Source organism: Dama dama, chromosome 28, assembly GCF_033118175.1.
Source record: "Dama dama isolate Ldn47 chromosome 28, ASM3311817v1, whole genome shotgun sequence".
Classification (NCBI taxonomy): Eukaryota; Metazoa; Chordata; class Mammalia; order Artiodactyla; family Cervidae; genus Dama; species Dama dama.
Window position 1 is genome coordinate 37,979,412 of NC_083708.1, and position 24,885 is coordinate 38,004,296.

The following is a 24,885-nucleotide window of genomic DNA, read 5'->3' on the forward strand; positions in this document are numbered from 1 at the left end:
GATTCTTTACCACTGAGCCACCTGGGAAGCCCAGATTCTGGAGTAACCACTAAAATTCAATTTTTCCTTCTAATACTTTAAAGATGTCACTCCACTGACTCTGGTTTGCATTAGTTTTGATAGGTTTAGTAATGTTTTTCTGCCCAAAATTTTGGACTCCCAATCTTCATGATTTATAACTTCGCTTTATTTGGGTACCCTTGTGACCAGTTGTATGCTTAGTAGAACTAACTAGTCATATCAGTTTGGTAGAACGCATGCATTCTTAAATAACTAAACACCATCCTAAGAAAACTTCTTTTAATTCATATACAAAAGTTGTGGGTATTTGGGGGAAAGAGAGTTAAGGAGTGGAAGAAGGCTATACTGCTTCTATGTTTTGAGAGAGTAAATGAGTAGTTTAGTTTGTTGTCAGTTTATTTACTGTCTGATAAAAAGAACTTTCTTACGTCGATAGTTCCGTTTTAATGTTTAGTATCTTTACCTGTTTCAGTAATTATCAGTTTAAATAGAACATCTCTCTATAATTTGACAGAATCTTAATGTGATTCAAGATTCAGTATGAAGTGTATCTTTATATGGAAATAAAGATGTGTAAGTGGTTTTAGTGGCTAATGTTTGTATTTCTCATTTTATTCATAATTTATTTCTATGGTGAAAAGTGAGTGTTAGTCACTCAGTTGTGTCCGACTCTTTGCAGCCCCATGAACTGCAGCACGCCAGGCTTCCCTGTCCATCACTGTCCCCCAAAGTTTGCTCAAACTCATATCCATTGAGTCAGTGATGCCATTCAACCATCTCATCCTCTGTCACCCCATTCACCTTCTGCCCTCACTCTTTAGGTCTTCTCATTAGAGACCTCCAAAGAAAACGAGTATGGATAGGTTAAAAAATAAGTATAACAACATAATATTGTAAATCAACAATATTTCAATTAAAAATATGTAATAACAGCTTTATTCGGATGTAGTTTGCGGCTCCATGAACTATAGCCCACCAGGCTCCTCTCCCTGGAATTTTCCAGGCAAAAATACGGAGTGGGTTGCCATTTCCTACTCCAGGAGATCTTCTTAACTCAGGGACCAAATCCACATGTCTTGCACCTCCTGCATTAGCAAGCAGATTCTTTACCACTAGTGCCACCTGGGAAGCCTTAGACATTTCACATAAATGGAATCATACAATATGTGATTTTTGTGTGTCTGACTTCTTTAACTTAGCAAAAGGTTTTCGAGGTTCATCCATGTTGTACCATTTATCAGTATTTCGTTCCTTTTTATGGCCAAATAAATATTCCATTGTATGGGTTCCACACTATATTTATTCATTCACCAAATGATGAATTTGGGTTAACATTTGGGTTATTACTACCTTTTGGCTATTACAAATAATGCTGCTATGAGCATTTATGTGCAAGCTTTTGTATGGATATTTATTTGTATTTATCTTGAACATGTATATAGGAGTAGAATTGCTAGTCATGTGATAATCCTGTGTTTAACCTTTTGAAGAACTGCCTGACTACTTTCCACATCATCCACACCGTTTAACATTTCCATCAGCAGTATGTTGAGGTTTCCAGTTTCTTCGTAACACTTGTTATTGTCTGACTTTTTGATTATAGCTGTTCTAGTGGGTGTAACGGAGAAGGCAATGGCACCCCACTCCAGTACTCTTGCCTGGAAAATCCCGTGGACGGAGGAGCCTGGTAGGCTGCGGTCCATGGGGTCGCTGAGAGTCAGACATGACTGAGCGACTTCACTTTCACACGTTGGAGAAGGAAATGGCAACCCACTCCAGTGTTCTTGCCTGGAGAATCCCAGGGACGGGGGAGCCTGGTGGGCTGCCATCTATGGGATCACACAGAGTCGGACACGACTGACGTGACTTAGCAGCAGCAGCAGCAGTGGGTGTAAAGTAATATTTAATTATGATTTTGATTTGTATTTCACTAGTGGCTTCTAAGGTTGAGCTTCTTTTCTTGTACTTATTGGCCATTTTTATGTTTTCTTAGGGAAATGTCTATTCAGATCCTTTGCTTCTTTGAAAATTGGATTGTCTTTTTATTATTGAGTTGCAAGACTATTTATTCTAGATACAAGTCCCAAATACTTTCTCTTATTCCTTAAGTTGTCTTTTTACTTTCTTGTAGACAAGTAAAACTTTACGATCCTTGAGTGTTTCACAACCATAAACTGTGTTTGAGAAATTTACTAGATTTGCATAATCTCATTATTTGTAACATTTTAGTTATGTGCCTTTGAAAGAAAATTCAGGCATTTATATACAAAGTTGACTGGACAACAAGTTTATCTTGATTAGCTATTAATTCTGCTTTAAATCATCTGAGTTGAATTTTCATATTATAAATCAGATTATTAATTTTACTTCAAGACCTTGGATTATTTACTTTTCAGTTGAAATACTGTAAGGATTAATATGTTTGATCATTCTGACTAAAACATTGAAAACTAAAACATTGGTTTTATAAGTCAGAATTATATTTTTAGCAAGTTAATAAGTACTAGTTATTTTTATGACATTTAGTTTGAAAGGTGCACATTTTCTTGGGAAGTGTAGCTTGAAACCACTGTTAGCAGTTTAATTTTTTAAGGCTAGGGTTTTTAGAATAGTATGATGGTATACCATGGTGTGTGAAGTAGTATCCAGGCTGAGGCTTACTGTCACTGTGAAAGTAAAGGTGATTACTGATTTCCTTTTTGTAATAATATTTGCAAACTAAATTACATATGAATGTTGGGCATGTCATTTCATCAGATTTTTGACATATTAATCATAAAATAATTTGTTTATATATGCTTTTTTGCAACCCCATGGACTGTAGCCTTGCAGGCTCCTCTGTCCATGGAATTCTCCAGGTAAGAATACTGGAATGGGTTGCCATTCCCTTCTCCAGGGGATCTTCCTGACCAAGGGATTGAACCCAGGGCTCCTGCATTGCAGGTGAATTCTTTACCATCTGAGCTACCAGGGAAGCCCTAAAATAATCAACAGCAGGTGAAGTGAAGTGAAAGTCACTAAGTCATGTCTGACTCTTTGCAACCCCATGGACTGTAGAGTCCATGGAATTCTCCAGGCCAGAATACTGGAGTGGGTAGCCTTTCCCTTCTCCAGGGGATCTTCCCAACCTGGGATCAAACCCAGGTCCCCGGCATTGCAGGCAGATTCTTTACCATCTGAGCCACCAGGGAAGCCCAAGAATACTGGAATGGGTAGCCTATCCCTTCTTCAGCATATCTTCCCAACCCAGGAATTGAACCAGGGTCTCCTGCATTGCAGGCAGACTCATTACCAGCTGATCTACCAGGGAAATAGGAGTTTGTTATTTTACTGCTGTTTACTATGGAAAAGTGGTCCTTAATTCAGTCTCTTGTACTCCCTAGCAAACAGGTGGGGAATAGGAGGACATTATGAATATCTTCATTAGCATTTGAAAAGCAGTATTTATAAGGAGAAAAAATAAAAGCAGTCAAATTTCTACTAGACTCAGTTTTTGAAAACCCTTGTAGGAGTTACCCAGTATGAAAAAAAATCCTGTTGTTTCTGCTTTCTGACCATAAATTCTTAATTTTATAACATCAACTTTGGATGTTCTACAATTCAATTCAGTTGTGACACTACCTGAGGTTTGTGCAGACTCCACAGAGTAAGGGATCAGTCCCATAAGACTCCTCACTCCTCAGCCATGAATGGGCTCCCCAGGCTACCTTCACTTCTGTTTAGCCAACTACTGATTAGGGCTTTTCCATAATCCCTATCTCAAGTCCCTTTCAGGTTCAGTAAATGGCTATAATAACTTACAAATTTAAGGAAAGAGTTATACTTAGTGTGGTTTATTTAAAAGGATACAGATGAGCATCCTGATGAAAAGATACATAGGGTGTGTTTCAGAAGGCTCCTGAGCTCAGGTGCCTCTGTCTCCATGGAGCTGGCATGCACCACCAATCAGGAAACTCCCCAAAGCCTCATTGTTCAAGAGTTTTTATTGAAGTTTTCTTACAAAAGCATGACCGATTAAATCATTGGCCATTGGTGATTGAACCCGGAGGTGAGATGGGTGAGATGAGGTTGAAAGTTTCAACGCTCTAATGATATGGTTAATTTCTGGGTAACCAGCCCCCATTTTGAAGCTGTCTGACAACCCCACCAAGAGTCTCCTCGTTAGCATAAACTCAGGTATGGTCAAAAGGGGTTCATTATGAATAACGAAAGATACTGCCATCAGGATACTCAGGAGATACCAAACGTTATAAGAGCTATGTATAAGGAATCAGGCGCAAAGATCAAAATAAACATATTTTTTAAAGTAAACCACACATGCTAATCTAATATGTATCAAACACCCCGTGTATTTCAGGCTCTCTGCTAGGCATTAAGAATAGGAAGGATAAAAAGACATGATGTGTGTGTTCAAGGAACTCACACTGTATGTGTTAAGATAGAGACAGCGACGCTGCATCTTATAGGGCGTTAGGGTCTGAAGCTAAAGGTATGAGATTAAAACCTAACAGGCAGAATTTCTCTGAGAGTCTCTTAAATTGCATGAAATCCACCACACATCTTTCCATAAGTCCAACAGCTTAGTTTTCCAACATCACAATCTCCTCAGTTGAGCTCTAGTTGAAATAGTTGGTCTGCGATCAGGGCCGTGTTTTATGAAAACTCTTAACTGTTATCTTTTAAACAGTAAGATCATACTTAGTTAACCTCTCTCAATAAGAACTGCTTCTACAATTAGAGGCATATAGGAACTGAGAAACTAAGGAACACCAGATTTATACATCTCATAGTGCTAGAGGATAAATTTATTGACTGATCACACTGATATCATTTCATTGTGTTCTCATATTATTCAGTCTTCTCTGTATCTCTTCCCATCCTCCCTCAATCCCTTTCTATCTAGTAAATAAGACACATATATGATGTGATTCCACTGTGTATAAACATATGTATAGCATAAGTGCCATAATAGATTTATATAGGTGAGGACACAAGTGAAGAAACAAGTTTTAAACTCATCTTTGTAGGTAAAGGATGTGCTGTGTGCTGTGCTTAGTCGCTCGGTCCTGTCTGACTCTGTGCGACCCCATGGACTGAAGCCCACCAGGCTCCTCTGTCCATGGGATTCTCCAGGCAAGAGTACTGGAGTGGGCTGCCATGCCCTCCTCCAGGGGACCTTCCCAACCCAGGGATTGAACCTGGGTCTCTCATGTCTCTTGCACTGGCAGGTGGGCTCTTTACCACTGGCGCTACCTGGGAAGCCCAAAGGATGATATTCACAGTTGAATTAGCAAGTGGAACTGACACTTCGAAATGAGATGCAGTTAGTGTTTTCCATCCAAATACTAATCACATACTTTATTTCCTTCAAAAAAAAATACTTATGTCTGTCTTTTTCCTATTTTCTCAGTGATTCTTCTGCTTAAAGAGTAATTAATTCAAGGAAATGTACTGAGCATGTCTGAGACATGGCTGAGGCAGAGGATTCTAATCTCCAGTTTCTCTGGCTTGTGATGCTGCTGGAACTTGTCCACAGTACCCCAGGTTGTACTGGTGAATATAAATATGGGAAAATCGATCTTCCCCATTGAGCAGAGAACTATAGGCCAAGATGCAATGCGTCCTTTGGCCACCTACACGGTTATGTTACAGGAATACATCTTCTATTTTGCTCTTTGTTTTCTCTGTGTATAAAACAGAAAGCTTTAAAAAAAAACAAACAAACAGCTTTTATGTTGCTCTACTTTTCCTTTATGTTGAAAAAATTACCTTCTTTTATGCTGAAAAGTTATTTTCTAGTATACTATTTTAATTCTATTGTTGTTTCTTATATGTATGTATGTATATATATGCGTTGTGTATATGTAAGTTAGGATTCCCTGGTGATTCAGACGGTAAAGACTCTATCTGCAATGCGGAAGACCTGGGTTCGATCCCCAGATTGGGAAGATCCCCTGCAGGAGGGAATGGCAACCCACTCCAATATTCTTGCCTGGAGAATTCCATGGACAGAGGAGCCTGGTGAGCTATAGTCCATGGGGTTGCAGAGAGTCAGACATGACTGAGCAACACACACACACCCCTTTAAGCTGCTTTCCTTGGGGTTGCCACAGGGATTATAGTTAACATCTTAATTTAAAACAGTCTAGTTTGGATCAATCTCAATTTTAATATGTAAAAACTTTGCTCTAGTATAAAACCATTGATAAAAATTCTGTCTTTATCCATTATAAGCCCATCGACATAATTTTTTAGATTGATTTATTTATTTATCTTGGAGGGCTGTGGTGGGTCGTTGTTGCTGCTCGCGGGCTTTCTGTAGTTGCAGAGAGTGGTGGCTACTTTCTGGCTGTGGTGTGCGGGCTTTACATTGTGGGGGCTTCTCTGCTGCAGAGCACAGGGCGTGTGGGCTTCAGAGAATCGGCTTAGTTGTGGCACAGGATGAGTTGTTCCACAGCATGTAGGGTCTTTCCAGACCTGGGATGGAACCAACGTTCCTTACGTTGTAAAGCGGATTCTTAACCACTGGACCACCAGAGAAGCCCCCATCAATACAATTTTTATAATAATTTTATGCACCTGTCCTTTAAATGAGATAGAATAAAAGAGTTACAAATATACATTTTTATTATCTTTTGTGTTTATTTACATAGCTACCTTTACTCTTGCTTTTTATTGCTTAATGTGGATTTGAGTTACTGTCTGTTGTTTTCTCGTTTCAGCTGGAAATGAAATAACCATTTAGTATTTCTTACAGGGCAGGTCTGCTAGGGATGAATTCTTTCAATTTTCCTTTATCTAGGAATGTCTTAAGTTTCTTTTTTCCCACCTCACCTAGCTCTCCTTCATTTTTTGAAGGGTACTTTTGCTAGATACAGAATTCTTGGATGACAGTCTTTCTCTTTCATCACTGTGACCATATCATCCTGCCCACTGGCCTGCATAGTTTCTAATGAGAGGTCAGCTATTAAACTTGTTCAGGAAACTTTGTACCTAAGAAATGTTTTCCTTTTGCTGCTTTCATGATTTCGTTCTGTCTTTTGACAGTTTGGCTATGAAACATCTAGGTGTGAATCTCTTCAGCTTTGTCCTACTTGAAGTTTATTGAACTTCTTAGATACACATACTGATGTTTTCCATCAAACTGGAGAAGTTTTTTGTCATTATTTTTTTCAGATATTCTTTCCACTCCTTTTCCTCTCTCCTCCCCTTTGGAAACTCACGTTGTGTGTATGTTGGCATACCTGATGTAGTCCCACAGATCTCTGAGGCTCTGTTCATTTTTCTGTTTGTGTGTGTGTGTGTGTGTGCATGTGCACACTTAGTGGATTGAGTTGTGTTCGACTCTTTGCAACGCTATGGACTGTAGCCCACCAGGCTCCTCTGTTCAACGGATTCTCCAGGCAAAAATACTGAAGTGGGTTACCATGCCCCCCTCCAGGGGATCTTCCTGACCCAGGGATTGAATTCATGTCTCCTGTGTCTCCTGCATTGGCAGGCAAGTTCTTTACCACTAGTGCCACCTGGAAAGCCCAGGTTTCTTCATAAGATTGGAGAATCTCAACTGTCTGCAAGTTCAGTGATTCTTTTGCCAGTTAAAATGTGTTGTTTATCTTCTCTAGTACAATTTTCATTTCTTTTATTGCTCTTTTCAACTGAAATGTGTATATTATACTTTATGTATTTTTTAATTGCACTGGATGGGGATATCATTTTCATATTGAAATGCCAGCTTTTTATTTGATTGTTTTTATAATTTGTCTCTTCATTTATATTCTCTACTAAAGGAACTGTATTATATTTGTATATAAATATGAAATTATTATATATAAATTTGTATATAAAATGTGACTCAAACTTTCCTTTAATTCTTTATACATAATTTCCTTTATTTCTTTAAAATATTTTTAATAGCTGATTTAAGGTATTTGTCCAGCAAGACCAACATCTCGACTTCTTCAGAGACGGTTTCTGTCAACTTTTTTCCTATGTGTGGGTCATACTTCCCTGTTTCTTTGTATATCTTACAATGTTTTGTTGGAAACTAGATACTTTCAATAATGTGACAGTTAAGAAAACCATAGTCCTTCCTACCCCCAAGGTTTGTTTTGCTCTGTTGTTGGTGTTGCTATTTGTTTCTTTAGTGACTTTCCTGGGTTAATTCTTTTCAGTCTCTGTTCTTTGAAGCCTGCTCAGCTAGCTTGGTGGTCAGTTATTGATTGGCCAGAGATTTCTTTAAATGCTTTGAGCCAGTATGTCTCTGTTCAGCTTTTGCTGAGGAGCTGTGTGTGTCTCTGTGTGTGTGTGTGTTGAAGCAAAGCTTCAAGGTCAGCCAGAAGTGAATAATTAGGGCCTTGTTAGGTCTTCTGCACAGTTCACATGGCTTCACATATGTGCATAGCCTTCTAAATTCCCAGGACTGTTGTCGAGTTTCTTAAAGCCGCTTAGGGATATAAAACTCCTCAGGTTTTCTTTTTAAGTATTTTGGTCACCCTCTTTATTAGCTGCAATTAGTAAAATCTGCTCAGGAAACTGTAATGTTAAACAGCTGCTGCTGCTGCTGCTGCTAAGTTGCTTCAGTCGTGTCCGGCTCTGTGCGACCCCATAGACAGCAGCCCACCAGGCGCCGCCGTCCCTGGGATTCTCCAGGCAAGAACACTGGAGTGGGTTGCTATTTCTTTCTCCAATGCAGGAAAGTGAAAAGTGAAAGTGAAGTTGCTCAGTCGTCTCCAACTTTTTGTGACCCCATGGACTGCAGCCCACTAGGCTCCTCCTTCCATGGGATTTTCCAGGCAAGAGTACTGGAGTGGGTTGCCATTGCCTTCTCCAAAATAATTGCTACCGACTATTTTCACGCTGCAGATAGGACTATACACATTGAGAGAGCTCTGAGTCTTGTCAAATAAAACCTGAAGAATGCAGTTTTTCTAGCAAGCTGCCATGCAGGTGAAATAGTAAGAGTTTTCTAGTGCTTGGGGGGGAAATGCAAATATTTTCTGGCTCTCCAGTATCTGCTTGATTTTTGGGTTTCACAGCTACCGTAGTAGCACGATTTTGGTTTTCAAGGCTTATCTGGAGCTAGAGATGAGAGATTGTATTAGGGCAAGTTAACAGCCTACAAAGTTTGCTGTTTTTGCTAAGATCAACAGGTTTTCTTGAGTAAGCATTGCTTGGATTATCACAATCCTTCAGTTAGTTTCCTGAGTGCAGAAAAAAAGTTGATTTTGACAGTATTTATCTGTATTCTTTTAAAAAATTTTTTCTTGAAGAATAGTTGATGTACAGTATCAATTGTCACAGGTGTGCAGTGTAGTGGTTTATTATTTTTAAAGGTTATACTTCATTTATAGTTATAAAATATTGGCTATATTCCCTGTATTGTAGGTTATATCCTTGTAGCATATTTTATACATAATAGTTTGTACCTCTAAATCCTCTACCCTTAAATTGCCCCTCCTCCTTTCCATCTCCCTCCCGGTAACCACTAGTTCTCTATGTCTGTGAGTCTCTTTTTGTTGTATTCACTAGTTTTGTATTTTTTTAGATTCCACATATAAGTGATGTATCATGCAATATTTTTGTTTCTCTGTCTTATTTCACTTAGCATCAGTTTCAGTTCAGTCGCTCAGTTGTGTCCGACTCTTTGCGACCCCATGGACTTCAGCACGCCAGACCTCCCTGTCCATCACCAACTCCCAGAGTCTACCCAAACTCATGCCCATTGAGTTGGTGATGCCATCCAATCATCTCATCCTCTGTCGTCCCCTTCTCTTCCTGCCCTCAATCTTTCCCAGCATCAGGGACTGTTCAGATGAGTCAGCTCTTCGCATCAGGTGGCCAGAGTATTGGAGTTTCAGCTTCAACATCAGTCCTTCCAGTGAACACCAGGAGTGATTTCCTTTAGGATGGATTGGTTGGATCTCTTTGCAGTCCAAGGGACTCTCAAGAGTCTTCTCCAACACCACAGTTCAAAAGCATCAATTCTTCAGCTCTCAGCTTTCTTTATAGTCTAACTCTCACATCCATACATGACTACTGGAAAAACCATAGCCTTGACTAGATGGACCTTTGTTAGCAAAGTAATGTCTCTGCTTTTAAATATGCTGTCTAGGTTGGTCATAATTTTGCTTCCAAGGAGTAAAGCATCTTTTCATTTCATGGCTGAAGTCACCATCTGCAGTGATTTTTGGGCCCCCCAAAATAAAGTCAGCCACTGTTTCCATTGTTTCCCCATCTATTTGCCATGAAGTGATGGGACCAGGTGACATGATCTTAGTTTTCTGAATGTTGAGCTTTAAGCCAACTTTTTCACTCTCCTCTTTCACTTTCATCAAGAGGCTCTTTAGTTCTTTGCTTTCTTCCATAAGGGTGGTGTCATCTGCATATCTGAGGTTATTGATATTTCTCCCGGCAATCTTGATTCCAGCTTGTGCTTCTTCCAGCCCAGCGTTTCTCATGATGTACTCTGCATATAAGTTAAATAAGCAGCATGACAGTATACCACCTTGATGTTCTCCTTTTCCTATTTGGAACCAGTCTGTTGTTCCATGTCCAGTTCTAACTGTTGCTTCCTGACCTGCATACAGGTTTCTCAAGAGGCAGGTCAGGTGGTCTGATATTCCCTTCTGTTTCAGAATTTTCCACAGTTTATTGTGAACTACACAGTCAAAGGCTTTGGCATGGTCAATAAAGCAGAAATAGATGTTTTTCTGGAACTCTTTTGCCTTCTTGATCCAGCGGATGTTGGCAATTTGATCTCTGGTTCCTCTGCCTTTTCTAAAACCAGCTTGAACATCTGGAAGTTCATGGTTCACGTATTGCTAAAGCCTGACTTGGAGAATTTTGAGCATTACTTTACTAGCATGTGAGATGAGTGTAATTGTGCGGTAGTTTGAACATTTTTTGGGATTGCCTTTCTTAGGGATTGGAATGAAAACTGACCTTTTCCAGTCCTGTGGCCACTGCTGAGTTTTCCAAATTTGCTGGCATATTGAGTGCAGCACTTTCATAGCATCATCTTTCAGGATTTGAAATAGCTCAACTGGAATTCCATCACCTCCACTAGCTTTGTTTATATTGATGCTTCCTAAGGCCCACTAGACTTCACATTCCAGGATGTCTGGCTCTAGGTGATTGATCACACCATCGTGATTATCTGGGTCGTGAAGATATTTTTTGTATAGCTCTGTGTATTCTTGCCACCTCTTAAAATCTTTTGCTTCTGTTAGGTTCATACCATTTCTGTCCCTTATTGAGCCCATCTTTGCATGAAATGTTTGCTTGGTATCTCTAATTTTCTTGAAGAGATCTCTAGTCTTTCCCATTCCATCATTTTCCTCTATTCCTCTGCACTGATCACTAAGGAAGGCTTTCTTATCTTTCCTTGCTATTCTTTGGAACTCTGCATTCAAATGGGAATATCTTTCCTTTTCTCCTTTGCTTTTTGCTTCTCTTCTTTTCACAGATATTTGTAAGGCCTCCTCAGACAGCCATTTTGCTTTTTTGGATTTCTTTTTCTTGGGATGGTGTTGATCCCCGTCTCCTGTACAGTGTCATGAACCTCTGTCCATAGTTCATCAGGCACTTTATCAGATCCAGTCCCTTAAATCTATTTCTCACTTCTGCTGTATAAGCATAAGCGATTTGATTTAGGTCATACCTGAATGGTCTAGTGGTTTTCCCCAGTTTCTTCAATTTGAGTCTGAATTTGGCAATAAGGAGTTTATGATCTGAGTCACAGTCAGCTCCCAGTCTTCTTTTTGCTGACTGTATAGAGCTTCTTTGACTGCAAAGAGTATAATCAATCTGATTTCAGTGTTGGCCATCTGGTGATGTTCATGTGTAGAGTCTTCTCTTGTGTTGTTGGAAGAGGGTGTTTGCTGTGACCAGTGAGTTCTCTTGGCAAAACTCTATTAGCCTTTGCCCTGCTTCATTCTGTACTCCAAGGCTAAATTTGCCTGTTACTCCAAGTGTTTCTTGACTTCCTACTTTGGCATTCCAGTCCCCTATAATGAAAAGGACATCTTTTTTGGGTGTTAATTCTAAAACATCTTATAGGTCTTCATAGAACCATTCAACTTCAGCTTCTTCAGCATTACTGGTTGGGGCATAGACTTGGATTACTGTGATATTGAATGGTTTGCCTTGGAAACGAACCAGAGATCATTGTGTTGTTTTTGAGATTGCATCCAAGTACTGCATTTTGGACTCTCTTGTTGACTATGATGGCTACTCCATTTCTTCTAAGGGATTCCTGCCCACAGTAATAGATATAATGGTCATCTGAGTTAAACTCACCCATTCCAGTCCATTTTAGTTCACTGATTCCTAGAATGTTGACGTTCACTCTTGCCATCTCCTGTTTGACCACTTCCGATTTGCCTTGATTCATGGACCTAACATTCCCGGTTCCTATGCTATATAGCTCTTTACAGCATCGGACCTTGCTTCTATCATCAGTCACATCCACAGCTGGGTGTTGATTTTGCTTTGGCTCCGTCTCTTCATTCTTTCTGGAGTTAGTTCTCCACTGATCTCCAGTAGCATATTGGGCACCTACCAACCTGGGGAGTTCATGTTTCAGTGTCCTGTCTTTTTGCCTTGTTATACTGTTCATGGGGTTTGCAAGGCAAGAATACTGAAGTGGTTTGCTATTCCCTTCTCCACATTTTGTTAGAACTATCCATCATGACCCGTCCAGTCCATCTTGGGTGGCCCTACACGGCATGGCTTAGTTTTGTTGAGTTAGACAAGGCTGCGGTCCATGTGATCGGAGTGGCTAGTTGTCTGTGATTGTGGTTTCAGTCTGTCTGCCCTCTGATGCCCTCTCTCAGCGCCCACATTCTTAGTGGGATTTCTCTTACCTTGGACGTGGGGTATGTCTTCACGGCTGCTCCAGGAAAGCACAGCCGCTGTTCCTTAGCTGGGACATGGGGTGTCTCCTCTCGGCCGCCGCTCCTGATCTTGCACATGGGCTAGCTCCTCTAGGCCGCTCTCCGCTCCAGCGCTGCACAGCCTAAGTATCACTTGGTATAATGCTGTCCAAATCTATCCATGTTGTTACATATGGCAAAATTTCATTCTTTTGTTATGGCCAAATAGTATTCTGATGTGTGTGTGTGTGTATACACATATGTACACAGCTTCTTTATCCATGCATCTGCTGATGAACACTTAGGTTGCTTCCATATCTTAGAAATTATAAAAAATGCTGCTGTGAATATTGGGGTGCATATGTCTTCCTGAATTAGTGTTTTTCCTAATTACTTCCTCTGCTGTTCTGAATGTACTTCTTCCCATTGCTATGTATTTTTATTAGTACTCTGTTTCCAGATTCTTATCCAGCCTCTCATTGCTTGTTTTTCTCTTATATGTTTCTACTGAACCTTGGAACTCTTGTTCCATGGCTAACATACTTTGTTGTTGTTTAATCACTAAGTCGTGTCCGACTCTTTCGTGACACCATGGACTGTAGCCCACCAGGCTGCTCTGTCCATGGAATTTCCCAAGCAAGAATACTGGAGTGGGTTGCCCTTTCCTTCTCCAGGGATCTTCCCAACTCAGGGATTGAACCTGCATCTCCTGCATTGCAGGTTGATTCTTTACCACTGAGCAACCTGGAAGCCTGTTGACATACTTACGTTCTCAATTATTCACTGACTGTTACTGCTCTTTTCCTTTCAGGGACTGATTCTCTCATATCCCATATAAATCAAAATCCTCTATTCCTCCTTTAAATATTAGTATTCCTCAAGTTTCTGGCCTACACCCGTTCTATTGTCTGTCTATTGCCCCTGAGCATTCTTACCTAATTGTTGCTCAGACTCACAAGTCTGTTGACTTCTCTAGCCCAGATCTTTGTCCTGAATTCCACATCTGTATCTCATTGTGCTTAATGTAGTTCTTTGGAATTTCTATAGGCACATAAAATTTCTTAAGTTCAAAATATAAATCAATTTATTTTTCTTTCTCAGTTTCTTTGATATCCTCATTTATCTAGTTGCCTAAACCAAAAATGTGGGTTGTTTTTTATTCTTTCTCCTTAACCCTTCCTTCATATTAGAGTCAGTTACTTTTCAATTCTGTGCCCTAAATCCTTCTTGAATTCGATTTTCTTCATCTCTACTGACATCTCTTGCCTGAAGTACTCCAGTAGACTCCTAAACAGAGCTTCCCATTATAGTCCCATTCTGTCCCGAACTTCTTCACAGTGTATCCACAAGGAGATTATAAAGTGCAGATCCGCATAAGTCACAGAGTCTGCAAACACACGCATGTATGTACACCTACACACACACACTTTGCCCTTTTCTCCATTGCATTTCTTGCTCCATCCAAATTGCCTTTGTCCTGTTTCTGGACCATGTCCTGTTCCTGTTCACTTTCAGTTACATACTACGGTATTCTTTCTCCTTTGCTTTTCGTTGCTTCGTCAGGGAAACCTTCCTGTTTTCTCACAAACTGTATTACATATCTCTAGATATAGAATTACCACACTGTAATTGCCTGTTTACTCATCTTTATCTCCAAGTAGAATGCCAAATCCATGAGATCAGAGGCTGTGATTATGAGCAGCCTGTGGCCTATCACTTAACATTGGGCTTCCACAAATTATTTGATGAATAGCGAATTTATGCCTACATATACGAATGATGGAACCAACCATGTTGAGCACTGAGAATACAAAGATATATTCAGCAAACAGCCCTTTGAAACATCTGGTGTTTGAGGGATATAGCTCTGCTAGTAATTCAGCATTACCAGCTTAAAGCCAGTGATTCTAAATGAAGTCCTTTATGCCTTAATTGACAACTACAATGCCATGAATATATATATGAAACCCCAAGGTGTTATTTAGAAAGGAGAAAGTGAAGAGAAGCTATTCAATAGGAAGTTTTATATATATATATATATATATATATATATATATATATGCACATAATAAAGTTAGTGATTATACTTAGTTTTTATATTATTTTAATTTCTGGGTCATTGAGAAGTAGGTGACTTCTTCCTTCCTGCCTGTCTTTTACACAAATTGTATAATATTTAGAAAATATTTATAAGCAACAAGAAAAAAAACTGAAATCACCCATTATCTGATTTAATATATATATAGTTTCACAATTTAAATAAATCTGAATATCACCAGAAATAGATATATCATAAGCATCTCTATGCTAGGAAATACATCAATACCATCTGTTATTGAGCTTAGCAAACTTTATACCACATAGTATATATTTGAAGCTTTAAGGGCTAGAAGGTCTTTGTCACAATTATTCAACTCCTCCTATATTTGGAATAAACCATTCCAAATGGGAGTGGTGTATTCCAATAAAATTTTACTTACAAAAGCAGGTGGCAAGCAGGATTTGGTATGAGAGCCATAGATATGTGCTGTGATACATATAAACCATAATTGTTTAATCTCCTATTTGAAGAAGTTTATTATCTTCACTTTGTACAATTATTCTACTATCTTAATATCTAAATCTTTATGTACATTCTTAACTTTTTTCCTTTGCATAGATCTTGGAAAAAATTTCTAGGGCTAAGAGTACATCCTTAAGACTTTTTTTCATGAGAATAGGTGATATAACACTTGCTTTCAATCTGTGAGTATTAGGAGTTTTGTTTGGTTCATTTTGTGGGGCTAGGAAAAGAAAAATGGAGTGAAAAGATGGAGTGATGGAGGCAAAGAAAGACTGGAGGGAAACATTGAATAATCGTAATATAAAACTTAAGAGATATTTCATGAAGAAAACATGAGAAATTTCATAAATACAAATTTTTCTGTTCACATAACCAAAAATTTTTTTTTTTGACTGTTTGTTTCATAGCTCTGTAGAGTTTTGTTTAAAATTTTGTGTAGATTGAGATTTGGGAGATGGGGTTTACAAATTTCAAAATGAGCTTTTCTTAATCAGTCTCCTAAGATACTCTTAGGCCAGCATGATTTTGATTGTGATTACCAGTCAGCTTGTTTTGGGAAAAAAAAAAAAAGGAAAAAAGAGGCCATTAAATTTTCCTGTTTGGTTGACAGGGAAGTCTAATCAGAACAGGGATTACTATCCATGGACATAATCCTGCCTGTCCCCTGTTATAAATGAAATTTTATTGGAACACAGCCATGGCCATTCACTTAAGTACTGTCTGTGACTGCTTTCAGGCTACGACAACAGAGTTCCATAGTTATAGCAGCGACAGTATAGCCCCCAAAGCCTAAAATATGTACTGTATGCCACTTAACAGAAAAAAAAAGTTTTCAGACCCCAGAATAAGAGGAATGGCACATATTAGTCTTTCTATTGTTGAAAACGGATCTACAAAACCAGAAGTCATTTTGTTACAGATAGACTAACAAGATTTTAGAAGCACAGTTAATTCAGATCGCAAATCTGGGCTCTTAAAATATAGAAGAAAATGTGGGAAAACAATAAAAGAAATGTTGGAATACAGAGGACTTAATGTTTAGTGAAGTTTTAAGTTCTGTGAGAGCTTAGATTTAGAGCACCAAACACTGGCTGTTACAGAAGCACCTACCTTAGTTATAAAGTCCCTTCTTACATAGTTGGAAAATAGCCAATTACACAAAGTTTTGCTATAGTGTCTTTAAAAGCAAGCAGTTATGCCGTGACAAGTTCAGTGGAAAATTTTTTGAAACCTGTTGACATAGGCTTATTCTTCCAATGGCACTCTTTGTTCCTACTGAGTTTGTTGCCTTAATTCAGTTTCGCATAACAATAATAGGGAACATTCAGAAAGTAGGGATATTTTCTTTCTTTGGATCCACGTTACCTGGAAATAGCTAATATCCAGAATCCCAAATCATTTAGTAAGGTTTTGAAGCAGCATAGCTCTTGTTAATTTGAGAAAGACATTCTTAAGAGAATCTTGCGTGGAACTCTTTGGAGTATGGGCTTCCTGGTGGCTCAGAGGTTAAAGCGTCTGCCTGCAGTGCAGGAGACCTGGGTTCGATCCCTGGGTCAGGAAGATCCCCTGGAGAAGGAAATGGCAACCCCCTCCAGTATTCTTGCCTGGAGAATCCCATGGACAGGGGAGCCTGGTGGGCTACGGTCCATGGGGTCGCAAAGAGTCGAACAGGACTGAGCGACTTCACTTTCACTTTTCAGAAATGCCTCAAGACTGAAGTTGAATCTTCCTCTTAACTAGGCCACTGAAGAGATGAGAAAACCTGAGTCTGTAGTACCAGCTACTTAGGCTTCTTTTATGAGGGAGAATCCACTAATGCTCACTTCACTATTTTAGGGTGTTTCCTCACACATGAATCTAATTCTTAGGGGAGTGAGGGTAGACTAGTTTATCTGAGGGACTGTTCATCTATATGGTCCCACACATTTGTGTGGGATAGAGCTAATGGAAGGAAATAAAAACAGTCTGTATCTTGTCAAGATCAAGCAATGCTATAGCAGAGCTACAAATTTTACAGTAATAAAAGACATACTGTTGCCAAAAAGACATTGACTCTCATTCATTTTCACACATTTCTCTTTGTTTTAACTTTTGCGTCTTATTTTATCTTGTTTCTGTGACACTTATTCTGTATTAGAGCTGTTACAGCTCTGCCAAGAATTCCTTATGCTCTTCAGGAGATTGTTCTTGAGAAAGGGTGGTGAGTAAGGCACTGAGCCATCCCTCGCTGCTGGAGAACTAGATGGAGGTACATCTGTTTTGATGTAGTGACTACAGCTTTGAGTGGGACTTCGGATCCTTCAGGGTAGGAAAGTGCAGTAAGCTGGGGACTCTCTAAGTCCTTCTGTAACCTTGGTGGTGGTGCCTTAGTTGTATCCGAGTCCCTCTGTTTTCATAGATATGTTTTTTCAGATATTCGGGGCTTTCACACCATTCCTTCTCCTTAAGCAACTATTCTGTTTTGCTGGAAGCTCTTGCATTCATTTAATAAAATGTCTATTAAGCACATATGTTTTGTGCTGGATCCTGGGGATTTTATGATCATTGAAACACAGCATCAGGTCCCAAAGAGTTTGCAGTCAGATGGGAGAGTCAGATAAAGAAACAGGTGCTAATAGTACAAAATAAAAACTGAGGAATTAAGAATTAAGGAAGCCAGTATTAATTTAAAAAAAAATATTGAACCAGAATGGTTAAATGGAAAGAGGATTGGTTTTAGATTTTGTTGATCTGTTTTTTTTGTTGTTGTTGATCTGTTTTTAAATCCTGATTCAATTACCTAATAGGTATGTTATTTTACTAAAGTTAACCTTTGTGATACTTGCAAGGTTGTTCTAAGTTTTAGAAATAAATGCATGTAAAGCACTTGATGTCCAATGCCTGTTGAATAAATCATTTCTGTTTTTTTCCTAAATCATACACCACAGATTTTTATAGTTCCAAAACCTATAAATAGATCATTTCTCTGGCCCCTACTCCACAAGAGATATGAAAAGAGGATATTTTAAATGTCTAAATGAACTTTGTAAACATCCTCCCTATGAGGAAACTATTAGAAATGAAATCTTATAATTATTTCTTTTAAAATGTATCTAAATTTCCATTATTAAGATATTGATTAAAATTAGTGTCTTAAGAGCTTAACAATATTATTTGTAAAATATGCTAGTAATTCTGTAATCATTGGTCTTAGATTTTATTTGTCAACTTAAAAAGGGAATACATTTCTGTCTCCTCACCTCCCTGGAGCACTCTGTGGTTTAGCATGCCAGTTACTTTTAACCAAACTGTGGTTTATATCCAGAAGTTGTAATGGTTATAATCTTTTTTCATGAGATGTTCAAAAAACATTAAAATAGATCATCAGTAAATTGATAAATATATTTTTTAAGACTTTATTACAACTTGAATTTTTTCTATTTAAAGAATTAAAAGCTGCAATATTTAGAAAATAGTATCATGCTGCATGATGACTCAGACAGTTAAGACTCTGTCTGCAATGCTAGGAGATCTGGTTCGATCCCTGGGTCAGGAAGATCCCCTGGAGAAGGAAATGGCAACCCACTCCAGTATTCTTGCTTGGAAAATTCCATGGACAGAGAAGATTGGCGGGTTACAGTCCATGGAGCCACAAAGAATGGGATACTACTGAGCAACTAACACTTTCACTTTAATTGTGTTGTATTTAGAATGAAACAGAATAAAGAATTCACTTTTAAATGAAAGAGTTTTTTTATTTCTTTGAAATTAAGTAACATAAAGTTAGAAATTGAAATTGGTCTAACAGCAACACAATTTGTAGTTCTTCGAAAATGTCAAAGTTATTTAGCTCAAATCTGAATCCTGCACTGAGGAGGGCACAGATCTTATTCCATTAATGTAACCTTTGCAGTTTTGCTACACTTTATAACTATTCCAGATTTATTTGTTAATTCTGTTACAGCTGTCCCTTAAAAATAAGACAAACATATTATTCACTATAAAAAGTATAAATACAAGATATCAACAGAACATGAAACTCTTTTGTATATATTTTATGTAAATCTCTCTAAATTATAAATTGGAAATAGTGGTCAAACAAAAACTTTTCTGAAGAAAGAAAAAGCCAGGAAACAGGAGTGGGATAAGAGGTGGGGGAGAAGCCTTAGGATAGTGTTGGCAGGGCAGTACATGATAGCGACAGAATGAGAAAATGGGTGTGTTCTTCCATCACTGCTGTTTTCCTCTGTGTTTGTATTGGACAAATGGCACATGCCCAGGGGGAACAAGGGACAATGTTCTGAGGACGGGAACGGCTTTTATACAGTCCTGCCAGATTCATGAGAGTAATAGTGCATCTGCTTTTTGTTACTTAACCTTGTCACGGATACATTACTGTTTCTGTAGCACTTTGTTTAGTGGGTTCTCACTCACATTACCTTCCTTATCATGGCTGTATGGGATTGTTTATTGGCAAATCAGCACCATTTGCCCTTTCTGCACCTTTTTTTTTTTTTTCCTTTCTGCACCTTGCCTAATATGATGACTTCCTGGAAAGTGTGCATGCTTGTTTTTTTCCCTCATTGTGTCTTCCCTGTTCCACTTCACCAAATGTGCAAATTAGATATCCAGAAGTCCATTACAGACAATTGATCTGTAGGGATTGTCTTTTGTTTTTGTCTGTTTTGATTTTCTTTTCCTAACAGCAGAATTTCATTTTTGCTCTTCCCAACTACCCCCTCTGCATAGCAAAATTCCACCCACTGGAATGTGAAGATAGACATTAACTGATTTATTTAGTAAACTTTCAGTGAATTTTTGTAAGCTTCATAACACTGTGTTATGTGGTATTATAGGGCAGTTTGGTGAAGTACATAAAAGTAGTTAGATTGTGAAGATGAAGTATTCCAACATATTTTCACCAAAACTACTATTTAAATCATGCTCTAATGCTTATATTTATAAAATGCTTCCAAATGTTCTGTTGTGAGATATAGTCAATACAGGTGGCTTTAACTATGGGTTAGTTTCTTCAGCCCTTCCCTCAGATAAGCTGGGCTGTCATTAGACCATTTAAAGGACTTGTATTTTGAGCTTTGTAATGTTAAGGTTTTAAAATGCATCTCCAGTCTAAACTTTACAATGTGTTACATTTTAGGTCAGAAGACATGTCTTCATCTGCATGGCATCTTTCCTTACCTCTATGTGCCATATGATGGTTATGGACAGCAGCCAGAAAGCTATCTGTCTCAGATGGCATTCAGTATGGACAGAGCACTTAATGTGGCTTTAGGCAATCCATCTTCCACTGCTCAGCACGTGTTCAAGGTGTCATTAGTATCGGGAATGTAAGTATATGATGACATCTTTTTAAATTTCTATTTCTATGTATTTATATTGTTATTCCAGTTAAAAGAAAATATATCCAATTCAGATATACTCTGTTCATTTTTCCCTTAATTCTACTCTAATGGAACTGGGATGAAATTTCTTAGTATAACCTTTTAAAATCAGTTTTTATTGCAATGAAAGATAAATGGTTAACAGTGATTTTTGTTTTAACTTTTTCCACTTCTCTGCTTCCTAGAACTGTAGAAATTCATCATTTGTACATTAATGTAGAAATTGATGTAATTCATTCATCAACTACTTACTGAGCACCTTTTATGTGCCAGGCACTCTTCTAGGTGCTTGGGATATGCTGGTGAACAAAACAAAGATCCTTGCCCCTGTGGAAGTTACATTGTAGTAATGCAAAACCAATGGGAAATAACCAGTGAATATAATATGAAATAAATTTATTGACTTATTACGTGATACTTAGTGCTGTACAATAAAATATGTAGAGCAAGATAAGGATCATTAGTGTGGGTTAGAGAAGTAGACTGGTGTCAGTTTTGTATAGGGTGATCAGGGAAGGTGTCATTGACAGGGTAAATGAGCAAAGACTTGAAGGTGGGGGATGGGAACAAAATGGAGACCAGGTGACTGGAGCAGAGGGAAAGGAGAGTGGACAAAATGAGATTAGTGAGGTACAAGAGGATGGAAATCATGCTGGCCAGTGGATCACCAGAATCAGTTTTATCTGATTTGACACCATGAGAATGCACTATCAGATCTCCAAATACAAGGAACATAATTGAACAATGGCCCCAGCTACTGCGCTGAAACCCATTTATCATCCCATGTAAGCTGAAGCCATTTTTCATAGGCTTCTCCCACCCAGTGGCTGAGCAAGTAAGAATACTAAGACATGGAGAAGGAAATGGCAACCCACTCCAGTATTCTTGCCTGGAAAAATCCATGGACAGAGGAGTCTGGCGGGCTGAAGTCCATGGGATTACATGACTGAGCATGTGTGCACGAGGGTGGAAGGAGATGGGTTGGTAGCAATAAACTGGTAGAACTAAAAAAAAAAAAAAAAAAAAAAGAATACTAAGACAGTCCTGTTTGTGGGAAACACTTGGGGAGCCTTTCTGAACTTTCAGTAGACTCACATTGCAATAGAAGACACTTCCACTCATCTTCCCTCTCTCTCCCCTTCACTTATATCGGACCTGTATCTAAGTCTGGTGGCTTTCCCACTCTCTCGTGAGGTCTTCCTCATATTCTTTCACAGGTGTTTCCACTAATTTCTTGCTTATTTAGAGTTGAACTTCTTGAAGGACTTCAGACTAACACAGTTGAGAACTTAGTAAAAATACATTCTTTGCTCTGATCCTAGACCTAATGAATCATATACTCTAGTTGTGGGGCTCAGAAATTTGTGAGGCTTTCTGCTGATTCTGATGCGTATTCAAGCTTGAGAACCATTGAAGTAGGCTATTCTAAGGCCGTTGGTTTCTGTTCTGAGCTATTATGTGATTTTGAGCAGCCATGATCTAACTTTGAAAGGGTTACTTTAGCCTGTGTAAAGAATAGATTGTAGGAGCACAAGAGTTGAATAGGGAGAACATTAGGACTCTTGTTTCATTAATATGGGTGAGAAAATATGAATGCTTGAACAAGGGTAGTAGCAGGGGTGTAGTGAGAACTGGTCAGCTTCTAGATCTATTCTGAGAGTTGAATCCTCAAGATTTGCTCTCTGATTGAATGAGGCTTGTGAGAAAAATCAAGGATGACTATGAAACTTTGAGTTGGTGCAGATAGAGCAGGCTGGCAGGAAAGTTTGGAGCTAATACTGGAACATATGAATTGAATGTATCTCTATGAAATCCATCTTAAATCTGTCTACTTCCACCTGAATCCAGGTTTTCCTCTGGACTACCAGTGTCCTTTTAATTGAGTTTTCTTCTTCTGTTCTTATCTCACCCCAGAGCTACAGAAGTACTCTTCTTGTAATGTAAATTGGGTGCTTTTAAAATCATTTAAAATCCTTGAGTGGCTTCATATTGTTTATAGAATAAAATTTAAGCTTCTAACCACAGCCTATGTGATCTGACGCCTGCCTGATCTGACACCTATCGTCTGCCTAGCTAGACGCCTGTTTCTGTTCCATCCAGAAACACTGGACTTCTTACAGTTTCTCTGATATACTGAGCTCTTGCCCACCTTTGTACATGCAATTTGCTTTCCTCGAGTGCTCTACCCTTCTCCAGTACTTCAAATCCTTCACCTCTCCAGAGAACTTTTTTGACTTCCCTTCTTAAAATAGGTTGATGTTTTTGTTTTGTATCTTTAGCCCATTCTTTGTTTCCTTTTGTACTTAACTATTGTTCTTGTTGTAGTCACTAAGTCATATCCTACTCTTTTGTGACCCCATGACTGTAGCCCTCCAGGCTTCTCTGCCCATGGGGTTTTCCAGGCAAGAACACTGGAGTGGGTTGCCATTTCCTTCTCCAGGGAGTACTTACTATAGTTTCCAGTTATTTTAATTTTTTGTTTATTAGTTCTTATGCTTTTCTCGCACCAGCATGAAAGTTTCATGAGAAAAAAGACCATGTTTGTCTGTCCGTCATTATATCCCTTACACCTTGTATGGTGTTGAGCACTTAGTAGAGAAGGCTCAATAACTATTTGATAGAATAAATGAATCAGGTGAAGGTTCACACCCCTCCTATGATAGCAACAATTAGGTTAAAGATAATCATCAGCTTTATATTCTACATTTTTTATGTTTAATGATTTCTGAGGACTTTGCTATACATATTCTCGTTTCAAAGTTGAATCTCCAAACAACCTAGTGGAACAAATAATGAGTCACCAACCTTTTTGTATTTTTGATGGGCATTTGTTAAAAGCATAGCCATATTTTTAAGAGCAGTTAATAGAAATCTAGAAACCTGGAGGCAAAGATGAGCTATTTAGTCTAATTTGTGACTGCCTCTCTCTTTTTTCTCCTGTTCTGATGTTTTGTTTGTTTTCTTTATGTAGGTCCCCTTCCCCCTTAACCATGCGTCATAGCTTCTGTGAGGCCTTTACTCCTTCAATATTGCGTGTGTACTTAGGGTAGACAAAGTTGCATATAGCTGTCTAATTAAAATTTGTACGAACTTAATTCCAGTCTTCCTAGACTGTGCATTATCCTGAAGCTAGGTTAAGAGAGAGGAAGGACCATGACCTTAGGCTCATTTCAGGGGTTCCCTGCCACTTAGCTACCATGATTCTAGAAAATAGTCTATAAAAAGATTCTTAGTCTGTCTAAATTAAGTGTTTTAAACTATCATTTTCCTTCTCATTATTATATTAAAAAACTAACTCCAATTATCAGGTGCAATTTTTAAAGTATAAACATATCTACCTTAGACTTAAGTATAAACATATTTACCTTAGACTCTGCTCCATTCTACTTTCTTTCTTCCAGAGAGTCTCCCTGTTGAGAAATTCTTTTAGCAAAATCAAGTAAAGTCAACAGTAGCAAGTAAGGATTGCAGTAGGAAGCAAGGATTCCAGGTTAAATTATACAGAGACTCTCTTGGCTAGAAGAAGCTAAACTCTCTTGAGTTTATATAATGTGCAGGCTATATTTTGAGGCAGAATACATAGAAAAGCAGAATCCTAGATTTACAAAGAACTGTAGAAATTTGATAGTCTTGTATTCAGCTTTTGAAATTTATAAGATTCTAACTGTAAAAGCCTGAAAATCTTTAGCAAAAACAAGGATAACATGGACCACACCAGTGCAGATTTAACTCTTCATTTCCATTTATCTGGCTAAAAGTGTACCTAACCCCTGTATCTTTAGACAAAGAGCTATGTTTATGTGTATGAAAAATACCAAAGCAGGAGGAATAAAGAGTTGAATTTTGCTAGTGAAAGAGAATGAGATCATTCATGTATCTTTCACCTTTCATAGCAACAAAAATGGGGTGAACAGCATCAAACTGGACAGGAAGTGGGTTGTTTTTTTTTTTTTTTTTGAAGAGGGGGTAAAGGGTCGGGGATAGGGAATGAGGGTCAGTGCAGGCCTTTCAGAGGAGGTGAGTTTAAGCAGAGGCCTGACTGCAGATT

General features: G+C 38.5%; 1 protein-coding gene across 3 annotated transcripts in view; it reads left to right on the forward strand.

The window, feature by feature from the left end:
* The window catches only part of REV3L (REV3 like, DNA directed polymerase zeta catalytic subunit), a 178,972-nt gene that overhangs the window by 40,350 nt on the left and 113,737 nt on the right, over nt 1-24,885 (forward strand). For all 3 annotated transcript variants that reach the window (XM_061131892.1, XM_061131893.1, XM_061131894.1), the window contains one exon: nt 20,594-20,783. In XM_061131892.1, the coding sequence (XP_060987875.1) occupies nt 20,594-20,783 (190 nt within the window). The remainder of the gene's footprint in view (nt 1-20,593; nt 20,784-24,885) is intronic.